This window comes from Ornithorhynchus anatinus, chromosome 16 (genome assembly GCF_004115215.2).
Source record: "Ornithorhynchus anatinus isolate Pmale09 chromosome 16, mOrnAna1.pri.v4, whole genome shotgun sequence".
NCBI classification, from domain to species: Eukaryota; Metazoa; Chordata; class Mammalia; order Monotremata; family Ornithorhynchidae; genus Ornithorhynchus; species Ornithorhynchus anatinus.
The window spans coordinates 26,517,957-26,531,433 of record NC_041743.1 but is presented as its reverse complement, the minus strand read 5'-3'; the positions used below and the strand labels follow the sequence as shown (position 1 = coordinate 26,531,433).

Sequence of the window (13,477 nt, the reverse complement as noted above, 5' to 3'; positions counted from 1 at the left end):
GACAAACCACTTAACTGCCCCATGCCTCAGTTTCCCTAGTTGTAAATTGGGGATGATAATACCTGAACCCTACCTCTCAGGGGTGTTGTGAGAAGTAACTAATGTAAGGTGCTTTAGTAATAAAAGCAACACACGGAAAAAAAAAAATAGATACGGCAGGTATTTACGTGTGAATTCTAGAAGGGTGTAAATTACCGCTAGAGTTGGCTAAAGGGAGGAAATAGCTCACGGGTCTAGGAAATTCATCAGGGAAATCTTGACGGGAGAGATGGGATTTAAGGACAGTATTGTGTTACCCATCGTAGTTACCTTATATCACTCTATAAAGGCAGTGTAACTGAACAGGAACTTGGTATTAGCTAAGGCGACAATTCTGATTTTCCACCATGCCTCTGTTTCTCCCACCAGTGAAGTTGACCATAACCTCAAAAGGATTGCTTTCCCCAGAATAACAACCTAATGTGTTGAGGCTTTAGACCTTTATTTCTATTAAGAATTTTAAATGAAGCATTGAGTTTGTGTGCAGAACTACAGTATGTAACAGGAGTCTACAAGTAAACAAGAGCTAAAGAACAAATTACTATTCAACCATTTTCCCACATTCCATCTGTCAAGACCATCCATCTAAAGAAGATAGAAATGAAAATTATATTCTCACCAAATACAAGCATTCCGAGGTCTAGCTTGTCCTAGACTAATAAAATACTTCAGTGAGTGCAGTCTGAAAATGAAAAGCCAAGCCATCACCTCTGTCTCACAGAAAAGCCAGAAGGTTTTATTTTTCCCTTCCCCACCCTTCAGGGGTTAAAGTCAACTTTGGAAGAATTTGATTAGAATGAATACTAAAAGTGGGCATCCTTTTTATATGACCAACAAGAAATCCAAAGCAGATACATCTGTCATCCTGAGCGACGACAGTGTTAATGCATTTGATTTCGACACTGCAACATTATAGCTTCCCTCTAAGTGTTTTTTTATGTTTAGAGCTTGCTTTCCCAATCTCCCTTCAACCTTTTGGGATACCTGCCATTTGGAAATTAAATTCTAAGCCCAGATCTCAATCTGAGGTTTGTTTTCATTTACTGTGACTAAATTAGATTCCTAAGTCATTTAAATAGTATTTGGAGATACTTATGTCAATTGTTTCGGTTTCCTTAATGAATCACATTAGCCTGGACAGTTCTCGCTTTTGTGACATGCTTTGTTTAACCAAATCTGTGGCTGTAGACATCGAACAATTCAGAAAGTTTAATCCTGTCAAATGTACTTAGGTTCACAGTGGTCGGCAACTAGGAAACTGGATAGACAGTAATGAGGTTTCTTTGACAGGGCCAGTCCTATAAGACTGACACAGTATTGTCTCCTTCATGAGGAACAGGTGTGCAGTAGGAAAGAGACACACTGGGATCTTGGGCCTACCAAGAACAACCTGCCATCCAAGCGTCAACTTCTCCTGAGGAGAAATATTAGTTCAAATTCCCCCAGGCATGCAGGGGAGTCAAATTGGGATGTCACATGAACTATGGCTGGGCACACAACTTAACACGATGATGCCCCTGGTGCCATTTAGTTCAGGTTTGCCATTATTGTGTGATTCCAGAGCTTTTCTCTTGGAGGGTGGGGTGGTGGGGGGAAGGAGCAAGGGGGAAAGGACCTCCCCAACTTGCTCAAGGACCTCTGTGCCCTAAGTGCTTGGGGGAGAACTCTGACATGGCAGCTGAACCATAGGTTCAGTGGCAGAAGCTGGAACTGAGGGAGGTCCAGTGCCAAAAATAAAATAACTGGCCAAAAAAGCATCCATGATTGTTTGGACCTGGACAGCTGGAAGTTGGAATGCCCATTGTAAAAGCAAGCAACCAGGCATCCTAGTATACTCATTAAATGAGAATCCAAAGGCCATCGGGGGTGGGAAGCGGAAAGAGATGGGTAACTGAGGCCACTGGTGAAAACACATGAAGACCCACTTCTTGGAGCAATTTGGACCGTCATCATTTACCCAGAATGATTAATGATTTATACTGGGTAATCAAGAAATGCTAATAGACCTGTTTTACAATCTCCAACTCATCTTCAGGGAATGTTTCTCCTGAGAGGTTTTTTTGTTTGTTTTAAAAAGGTGGAATCCCTTTAAGAAATTTGATGTTTTTCTCATAGGGTTCACCAAACTGAAACACAAGAATCTCCTATTTCTTAAATAATACTCCAGAAAATCAACCCCATCAGTACCACTTCATCTGCAATTCAAAATCTCTATTGGGTCATTTGCCAATTAATTAAAATGATGATTTAATCCAGGAATAAATAATATCTAAGAGGGGAAAGTCAACCTTTACCAAATGTCGGTTAAACAAAAGCAGGTTTTTTAAAAAAATAAAAACAAGAAAATGTACCATTTCACCTTATTTTAGAATTGAATATTCATTTTTTGAAGCTAAACAAAGGTTTGAAAAGGAGTGATTATACACAATCAGTCAATCAATGGTATTATTGAGCGCTTTGTGTGTAGAGCACTGTACTAAGCTCATGGGAGAGTATATTCTAGCAGAGTACATATGCAACGATTAATTGAGTGAGTGTTTAGCAATTATCCAGGGAATCTGGAGACTGCAGATGGAATTTATTTAAAACTGCTATTGAGGGAGCCAAATCCGATAATGGTTGGGTTGTTTTCCCACAATTTATTTGCTTTTTGAATTGGAGTTTTTCATGCAGGACTTTCTGCCTGACATCCAGAAGATGATCTCAAGTCTCCATCTCACTCTGCCAGAATCGACTCAGTCTACGTCGAAATTCTGCATTTATGCATAGTGCTGTCCTTGAGGTTCAACAAAGGTGTTCCTGCAGTTAACTGCTATTTGGATGAAGCTAAAACCACTGAAATGGATCAAGCCTCTTCCAAATTGAAATTTTCCACAAGCCTAATTCTATTTCAATAGGGCAGTGAGATTTTTGAGATGGAAGAAAGTTTAGTCTGGCATTTTCATTCCCTAAATTTAGAAATTTGGGGCAAAGCCATTCAACTCCCAGGCAAACTGCTACATTACACCACAGTGACACATATTCGTTAGCTGGGTCTGGTCAAGACACAAAAAAAATCACCTTGCTGTGCTATATGTCACCATTTTATTTCCCCCAGAATTTTCCCTCCCATCCGCTGACCCTCAGCTCCCCAAAGCCACGAGGTGGTTGGGAAAAGACTGGGAGGAGACAGACACGGATGAGGAGTGATAAGCACCTCTCATGACTCTTGCTTCTAGTCCCAGACCCACAACCCTGGAATTCTGAAGAAGCTGGGTGGTTTGGGCTGAAGAGGAAGTGGTGGGTAGGCACAGAGAGAAGGGATGGGGGAGGATTTTTGAAAAAGGTGGGCAGGGCCGTTTAGGCTCTAGCAGCAAGGAGCAGAGGACGGGGAATAGAGAAGACAGGAATAGAGGATTAATGGAAACTGGAGGGAGTGGGATTGAGAGTTGGAATTGGAAGGGAAGGGGGAAAAAATCAGTGGCTTACCTAGGCAACCGGTGGTAGTGATGGGGAGAGTCTGATCATCTAAACCAGCAGCCGATAGAAAGGCCATCCAGCTGACGTGGCACTCTCCCATTTATTCTGGCATTTAGTGCCAATTGTAAACTCCTTAAGGGCAGAGATTGTGTCTACTTACTCTGTTGTATCGTTCTCTCCCAAGCACTTAATAAAGTGCTCTGCCCACAGCAATTGTTCAATAAATACCATTAACTGAATAGTCCCCTTGCGAGTGAGAGAACAGGATAACAGAGGGAATCACTCCCTGCACACAGGAAGAACTTAATTTTTTTTTACAGTATTTAAGTGCTTATTATGTTCCAGGCACTATACTAAGCGCTGGGGTAGATACAATGTTGGACACAGTCCAGGTCCCATCTGGAACTCAACAGTCTTAATTTGTATTTTTCAGACGATAACCAGAGAAGTTAAGTAGCATGCCCCAAGTTACGTGGCAGATGACTGGTGCAGCTGGGATTCATTCCTTCAATCATATTTATTGAGCGCTTACTGTGTGCAGAGCACTGTACTAAGCACTTGGGAGAGTACAACAATCAGAACCCAGGTCCTTCCGACTTCCAGGCCCGTGTTCTATCCAATAGGCCAGACTGATTGATAAATCTGGAGACTGAGAATGGCATATACCAAGGGGACCAGGGATGGAATTCCATAAACTGGATGCGGGGAAGCATGTGATATGCCCCCCACAGCATAACCTGACAATGTCACAGGGCCACCATTTTGGGTAAGTCTGCTCCGTTTGGCTAAATCAGCCCAAACCTGAAGCATTTCTCCGGGATTCCTAACCCTCACAGTTGATCTAGGGCCTCTAAATTCCTATTCCAGGTCCGTGAGAAATCCGGCACAGCATCCGAGCCCCGGAATTCAGGAGAAGGAGGTGAGGGGCAAGGACGCTTTGTTCCAAAAACAGAGGGCAAAGCATTCGGTACTGTATCAGAAACAGACCAGTAATAATCATCACGGTATTTGTTAAGGACTTACTATGTGCCAAGCACCGCTCTAAGCGCTGGGGTAGGTACAGGTTAATCAGGTCAGACACAGGACTTGTCCCTTATAATAATGTCGGTATTTGTTAAGCGCTTACTATGTGCAGAGCACTGTTCTAAGCGCTGGGGTAGACACAGGGGAATCAGGTTGTCCCACGTGAGGCTCACAGTTAATCCCCATTTTACAGATGAGGGAACTGAGGCCCAGAGAAGTGAAGTGACTTGCCCACTGTCACACCGCTGACAAGTGGCAGAGCCAGGATTCGCACCCCTGACCTCTGACTCCCAAGCCCGGGCTCTTTCCACTGAGCCACGCTGCTTCTCTAATAATAATGTTGGGATTTGTTAAGCGCTTACTATGTGCAGAGCACTGTTCTAAGCGCTGGGGTAGATACAGGGTAATCAGGTTGCCCCACGTGAGGCTCACAGTTAATCCCCATTTTACAGACGAGGGAACTGAGGCCCAGAGAAGTGAAGTGACTTGCCCACAGCCACACAGCTGACAAGTGGCAGAGCCGGGAGTCGAACCCATGACCTCTGACTCCAAAGCCCAGGCTCTTTCCACTGAGCCACGCTGCTTCCCAAGGGCTCACACTTTCATTCCCATTTTACAGATGACATAACTGAAGTACAGAGAAGTTAAGTAACTTGCCCAATGCCACACAGCAAACACGTGAAAGAGCCAGGATTAGAACCCAGGAACTTCTGCCTCCCAGGCCCGAGCTGTATCCACTGAGCCAAGCTGCTTCTGACCAGAAGAGTTTAGATGAAAACCAGACTGTGCAGTAAAATACCCTCGTGGGTGAGGAGCCCGTCTACCAAATCTGTTATATTGTATTTTCCCAAGCGCTTAGTACACAGCTCTGCACACACTAAGTGCTCAATCAATACGATCGATTGATGGATAATACCAGACTTATGCTCCCTCCCTCACATACCTGCTCCGACGACTACGTTGGTGAGGAAGCCCAGAGGGCTGGGTCAAGCTCAGCGAGACTACGTGTGCTGTAATCTGAACCTACCTGGCAAAGACTGGGCCTTAGTTTGGATGAAAAACAATTTCAGGAACGAAAGGGCAGAGCCAATTCCAAGTGAGGCAACCTTTAAGAAAATAAACAGCTAGCTATCTAAGGCTTTTTCAAAATGTTCTAGAACTGTCCACTTTCAAGTCTGTGCCTGGCTATCTGGGATGCGGGGCATGACGAGAAGGGGAATGAGGGAAAGGAGAAAAGAGGAGGGGAAGAAAACAAGAGAGAGAAGTGTGGCTAGTGGAAAGAGCACAGGACCTGGGTTCTCTGAAGGCCTGGCTCTGTCACTTCTCTGCCGTGTGACCTTGGTGAAGTCATTTAACTTCTCTGTGCTGCAGTTTCCTCATCTTTACAATGGGGATTAAATCCCACTCCTTCCTGTGAGCCCCTTGTAGGACGGGCTGGGAACAATCTAATGATCTTGTACATAATCCAGTTCTCAATACTGTTCTTGGCCTACATTAAGGGCTTAATAAGTACTATAAAAAAAAGGAGGAAGATAAAGAGTGCGCATTCTGCAGCTGGCAGTGGGGTGGACGCCTGTTGTGCTGGTGGTGGAAAGTCTGCTCTTTAATAAAACCTTCCTTCCACACAACTTTCCCTAGCCGAGGTGTTTTCCCTCCTGCTGTTGACCGTGGATATTTATTGCACACCTACCGTGCGTCTCTCATCTCCTCCTATTGAAAGAAGTGTTCGATTCCACTGTATTCCTACAAGGAATAAGGCCTACTTGGGTTTACAGAACAGAGCTCTCCTTTCGACCCCATAGTAACAGCGCATCAGGAAGAACTAATGAAGGTTTTTGGTTTTGACTTGAACCGGTTTCTGCACAGACATTCAGAATATGATATTCACGTAATAGAAAAATGGGCTGGTCCTGGTGAGTGGGTCAGAGATGAGTAAATAGCCCTGGTGGATGAATTAAACACAGGAATGTGATATTAGATGGAGAACTGGTTAAGAGATCAGATCAACAGGCAACTATACTGGAAAGGTAATAATAATGATAATACTAATATGTGTTAGGTGCACTGGAAAGCTAATAACCCAAGGCCTGCCCCTGTCCTGCATCCAGGGGACAGAAAGAACGTTACCCATCTGCAGAAGGGTGTCCCTCCTCATTCCACCATTCCAGTGTAAGGCCCACCCACCCACCCCAGAGTAGTTGGAAAAGTTTACAAAGTCAGTCACTCGTCCCAAGCTGACCATCTAGAGCGGGATAAAGACATTGATAGAAATAAATACAAGGACCATAGAATGATAGGACCTGGGCGACCCCTTTTGATCATTCTTCACCAAGGGAAAATCCCATTCCCAATCGGACTTGGGTTCAGGAGAGCCCTGCCTGGACTCCCAGAGGGTTTGGGTCTCAGGACCTTGCCAGACTCCCACTGCTTGCAGTAATGGAATATTTGGATTTCTGAGTGTGACTGCGGCAAACGCAGGTGCCGTGAATACCATCTTAGAAAGAGCTGGGGGCCCAGAAGGCAGTCAGAGATAGAGAGAGAGAGATACCCTGTGCAAACCCAGCTCCTACAGTGTCACTGGAGGTGTAACCATTGACAGCCGCTTTGGTGCTCAGATCGATCATCTGGTGGAGACGCAACTTCCGGCAGTAAATGGAGGCAGCTTCGGGTTCCAGGGCAATTATCAGCTGCTCTGGGTTCTCAGGGGTGGCCATCCCTGCCTGCAGAAGAGAACAATTAAACACAATCAAAACCTCCCCAGTCAAACTCCTGCTCCTTGTCCTCTGATTGACCCCGTTCTGAAAACATTCCCTCTCCCAAGCCTGTTTCTTTCCAGGCGATCAGAAGGTCACTACGGAGTCAAGGGGCATTCTGATTTTGCTCAAGCGGTCACGAAATGACCAAGGCATCCAGAAGGGCTGTACGGCCTAAAAGAAATTTGGCAGCAGCCCTTTTGAAAATAAGACGGCGAACTTGAAAATGCCTTGTATAAGAATAGTCTTGCAGGGCAGATGCTATGTGGGCAGATAGCGAAAGAACTTTGAGAAGGCAGAAAGGAAGCTCTCCGCAGATTTGAAGGTCGAGAGAGGTGCTATATGGATTGGCTTAGAGAAAACCAGCAAATAAATCGGGCAAACCGAGAGGGGGGCAGAATGGGTGAATATAAGGAGAGAAAAAATTGAAGAGCAGAAGAGAGTAGAACAGAAAGTGGGGAGACCCGGGAAGGGGGAAAGAAAGCCAGAAGAGGGGACTGAGGCATACGTGAGAAAACCAGGATCAAGTAAGGAGGGAGGGAAAGAGAGAAAGCCAATGGGGTTGGGTTTAGGAGGGCCCAGAGTGAGGAAGAGATCAGCACCCTTACTCTCATCCTCCAGACTGTAAGCTCCTTGTGGGCAGGGAATATGTCTACCAGCTCTGTTATATTGCACTCTCCCAAGTGCTTGGCACAGAGTAAGCACTCAAAAGATGAGTGACTGATCACACCATCATCACCACTATCGATATTTATAAGCACCTGTGTACAGAGCATAGTGCCAGGTGTTTTTAGAACATACAATAAACACAGAAGACACTGTCCCTGCCCTTAAGGAGCTTACAATCTAATGGGATGGACAGGTGTGGACAGTAATAATACAACGGAAATAGAGTAAATGTAGACACACCTGGAACAACAAAAGTAAACAAAACATGAAGACAGACATGGAATAAATAAAATAATCTGTACGGAAGTGCTAAGGACGGCTTTGGGGATGACAGGGCAATCAAGGTGGAGAGTAGTTAGTGATGGGGGAATGGTTGGTCAAGCCCTATGAGGGACAGGGACTGTGTCCACCTACTTAACCTGTATCTACTCCAGCTCTTAAGACAGTGCCTAGAACATAGTAAGCACTTTACAAGTATGATAAAAACGAGAGCTGTGAAGATGGAATGGAATGGCCAAAGAGAAAGAATCAGAGAAAAAAGGTGAAAAGTGTCTATGTATACTTGAATTTTCACAAGACTCCGCTCCTTTTAGCATATGTTCTCTCAGTCAATCAATGTTATTTATTGAATGCTTACTGTGTGAAGAGACTGTGACTAAGTCCTTAGAAAAAGACCCGGTCCCAGTCCTCAAGGCATTTACAGTGGAATGTCTAATAGTCTTTACTGTTACAATTTAATAGTTTCTCCCTTTTTCGGCATAGTGGATAGAGCACAGGCCTGAGAGTCAGAAGGACACGGGTTCTAATTCTGCCCCTTGTCAGCTGTGTGATCTTGGGCGAATCACTTCACTTCTCTATGCCTCAGTTACCTTATCTGTAAAATGGGGATTTAGACTTTAAGCCCCATGTGGGACAGGGAAGGTGTCCAACCTGATTTACTGATCCACCCCAGTGTTAGTACAGTGCCTGGAACATAGTAAGTGCTTAACAAATTCCACAATGATTATTTTTATTATTAATAATAAGGTAGAGCATCATCTGCTGGCAGATTTCAGAAACAGGGAGAAATATAGGCCAGGTCTACTAAGCTCACTTCCTCCAAGAGGCCTTCCCAGACTAAACCCTCCTTTTTCTCAGCTTCCCATCCCCTCTGCATCACGTCATCCCCTATGCATCGCCCCGTCTCACTCCCTTTGCTCTACCCTCCTCACCCTCCCCTACAGCACGTGTGTATATATGTACATATCTATGATTGTATTTATATTAATTCCTGTTTACTTTTGATGTGCACATATATCTATAATTTTATTTACTTATATTGATGCCCATTTACTGGTTTTGATGTCTGTCTCCCCCCTTTCAGACTGTAAGCCTACTGTAGGCAGGGATTGTCTCTATTTGTTGCTGAATTGTACTTTCCAAGCGCTTAGTACAGTCTCTGCACACAGTAAGCACTCAATAAATACGAATGAATGAATGAATGAATTTATGTTGGCTCCTTTACAAGGAAGAAAAGACTGTCATTTTTTTAATGGTACTTGTAAAACACTTACTATGTGGCAAGCACTGTAATGAGCACTGATATAGATACAAGATAATCAGGTTGGATAAGGTCCCCGTAATAATAATAATGTTGGTATTTGTTAAGCGCTTACTATGTGCAGAGCACTGTTCTAAGCGCTGGGGTAGATACAGGGTAATCAGGTTGTCCCACGTGAGGTTCACAGTCTTAATTCCCATTTCACAGATGAGGGAACTGAGGCCCAGAGAAGTGAAGTGACTTGCCCACAGTCACACAGCTGACAAGTGGCAGAGCCGGGATTTGAACCCATGACCTCTGACTGCCAAGCCCGGGCTCTTTCCGCTGAGCCACGCTGCTTCTCTAGGGCTCACAATCTAAGTAGCGGGGAGTTGAATTTAATCTCTTCTTTACAGATGAGGTAACTGAGGCACCGAGAAGTAAAATGACTTGCCCAAGGTCACAGAGCAGACAAGTGGTAGAATCAGAATTAGAACACAGGCCCTCTGACTGATTCAGGCCCATGTACTTTCCACTAGGCCACGTTGCTTCCCTATCATGGGCCAGAGGATCAAATACAGAAGAAAAGATTTATAATTACTGACCAGTCATTGAGTCAACAGCTCTGGCCGAGGCTAAACAGTGGAATGATTTGAGTATGGATTATTTTCAACCTAACCCACTGAACGCTGGTGACTAGGGATTCATTATCGACCGAAGAATACGGTGATTACTGATGACATTGTCCCTTCACCTTTCTTTCCCCTAGACTGTAAGCTTCAGGGAACAAGGCTACCAACTCTGTCATATTCTCTGAAGCGCTTAGTACAATGCTCTGCACACAATACGTGTTTGATAAATACAACCGACTGCTTAGTTGACGGCAGAACTGAGGTGTCCATCTGCTGTTGGCCTAATGATGAAAATATCTGCACGCTACTTATTCACTAAAACCGCACAAATTCAACCAACTGTGAATTTAGAGAAATCGTAGTATTTATTGAGTGCTTACTCTGTGCGGGGCACTGTACTAAGCATGTGGGAGAATATAATGGAGTAAATAGACACAAACGCCGCCTACACAGAATGTACAATCTTGTCGGGGAAACAGACACTAAAATAAATGACAGGTAAGGACAGCAAGTTTCTAATTGTGCACACATAGTGGGGGGGAGTGTATGGGATCCTTGTTTGTGGTGACTCGGTAAATCAATCATATTTACTGAGCACTCACTGTTTGCAGAGCACTGTACTAAGTGCTTGGGAGAGTGCAATAGACAACACTAAAAGTGATATCCGATGAATAACGAAAGGGGTGTCAATCATCTGACAAGCGTAAAATCTCCTGCACCGGGTAGATCGTGAAGGATGTAGATGGGTTGCTCAGTGGAAAGAGCCCAGGCTTTGGAGTCAGAGATCATGGGTTTGAACTCTGGCTCTGCCACTTGTCAACTGTGTGACTGTGGGCAAGTCACTTAACTTCTCTGGGCCTGAGTTACCTCATCTGTAAAATGGGGATTAAGACTGTGAGCCCCACGTGGGACAACCTGATTCCCCTGTGTCCACCCCAGCGCTTAGAACAGTGCTCTGCACATAGTAAGCGCTTAACAAATACCAACATCATTATGCCACAAAATCCTCTTTAGGACCAAGTGTCCACTGGGCTCTTCCACAGATAACACCGATTTGTCCTGCTCTTGGGTTTGCCCAAATCTTGTGGCCTGCTTCTTTCTGGTTAATGTGTCAGGCTTTGTTTACTACCCAGCAGAAGTGGGCCACCTTCTCAGGTGCCTAGAATGTGTTTTCCATTATTGCCTCTTCAAGCTACTAAAACCACCCCATGGGGCTTCCTCCAACAAATTCAGACACATTAAGCCCCCTTTGCCAAGAGACAGTTGAAGGATGTAGCGCTGGAGTACAAAAAGAGTATGGATTACCCTTACGACCCTCCAGCCCCGGACAATTGCAAAACTGATAAAACGGGGATTGACATTTCCAGTAGAGGAAATCAAATTCAAATCCAAAAAGAGAATAATGGTCCCGTGTCTTTGTTGGATATCCTAGAATGTGATTGACATTAGAGGCCCTAACAGTGGTGTTTGTTAAGCTGTTATGTGCCGAACACTGTTCTAAGCGCAGGGATAGATAAAAAAGATAATCAGGTTGGACAGAGTCCCTTGTCCCACAAGGGGCTCATAGTCTTAATCCCCATTTTACAGATGAGGTAAGAGACACAGGGAAGTTAAGTGACTCGCTCAAGGTCACCCAGCAGACATGTGGCAGAGCCAGGATTAGAACCCATGTCCTCCGACTCCCAGGCCCGTGCTCTTTCCACTAGGCCACGAAGGCACTGTCCCTGTCCTGCTAGGGTGAGACGATAGGAACCGAAGAGGATGTGGGCAGTCCATCATCTGTGGTGATATGCACATACCCCACTCAATGTTGGACAGAGAACCACATGTCCGGTGACAAAGGGCAACATTTGGGAAATGGGTCACGAAAGGAAACAGCGTCAGCAAATGAACTGAAGGTGTATTATGTGTGTGTTAATCCAGGGATTTACTATAACAACAACAGGAAAGCCGGGCTTTGCATTTGGGCCTAGTGGAATAATTAGATAAGAAAACGTATTGGGTAAACAACTGGGGCTTGAAACCAGCAGGGAAGTCTGGACTTATGGGATGTAGCAAAAGTGGACAGAATTTACAAAGTCACAAAACAATGGAGTCATTTGCAGTACCATGGGTACAAGCTTCTCTTCCATCCCCGTGAAAGAAATCTGTTTGAGTCAGGCCCAGGGACAAACCTTTGTTCCTCTCCTACTTTTAATCAATTCATTCAATAGTATTTACTGAGCGCTTACTATGTGCAGAACACTTGCAATGTACAAATCGGCAACAGATACAGTCCCTGCCCACTGTCGGGCTTACAGTCTAATCAATCAATCGATGGTACTTATTGAGCACTTATTGTGTGCCGAGCACCGAACTCTTAGTTTCCTCCCTAAATTGCCCCATTTCAGGAGTCGGTTTATCAAAATCTCGAATAGATCTCTAAGTCGGAAGCAATGCCTGCTGAGAATTGATAGAAAGGGAGTCAGTCTTTGGAAAGCTAAAGGCAGAATGTGGAGAGTGCGGTGGTGGGTTGACGGTGAGCCTGAGACCTTGGGAGATACTCTGAGGTATCTGTTCCCCTCAGTGACACTGCCGAGCCCAAGAAAATGCTCTGCACCAGAATACAGTTTTCCTTATGACACCAGAGTGTCTCCATAGCAGCGTAGCCTAGAGGAAAGGGAGCAGGCTTCCGAGTCAGGACCGTGGTTCTAATCATGGCTCTGAAACTTCCCTGCTGTGTGCCTTTGGGTAAGCCACTTCTCTGGTCCTCAGTTTCTTCATCTATAAAATGGGATTAAATACCTGATCTCCCTCCATGATCTATGGAGATCCCTCCTCCACACTGCTAAGGGAAGCAGCGTGGCTCCGTGGAAAGAGCACGGGCTTCGGAGTCAGAGGTCACGGGTTCGACTTCTGGCTCTGCCACTTGTCAGCTGGGTGACTGTGGGCAAGTCGTTTAACTTCTCTGTGCCTCAGTTACCTCATCTGTAAAATGGGGATTAACTGTGAGCCTCACGTGGGACAACCTGATTACCCCGCATCTACCCCTGCGCTTAGAACAGTGCTCTGCACATAGTAAGCACTTAACAAATACCAACATTATCTCCCTCCTACTTAGACTCTGAGTCCCATGTAGGGCAGGACTGCCCAATCTGGTTATCTTGCATGTACTCCAGATCTTAGTACAGTGCTCATCACACAGTAAGCACATTAAACACCACAATTATTACTATTATGTCATTAGTGACTACGATCGACTGTCCTGAAATCCTCCTGCTCAGCAGTTTCTTGCTAACCACTGTTTAACTAGGCCTGGCGCAGAGTCCTGAACAGTTCAAAACATAAAGGAGTGGTCTTCTCACAAAACTGAGTTTTTAGTAGTGGAAAAACGGGATGCCCCA

The 13,477-nt window shown here is 44.9% G+C and overlaps 1 protein-coding gene across 1 annotated transcript in view; it reads right to left on the bottom strand.

The window, feature by feature from the left end:
* Nucleotides 1-13,477, bottom strand: part of HSPA12A (heat shock protein family A (Hsp70) member 12A) — a 55,743-nt gene that overhangs the window by 8,670 nt on the left and 33,596 nt on the right. Inside the window, 1 exon segment of the mRNA XM_029080825.1 lies at nucleotides 7,070-7,241. Within this exon segment, the coding sequence (XP_028936658.1) occupies nucleotides 7,070-7,241 (172 nt within the window).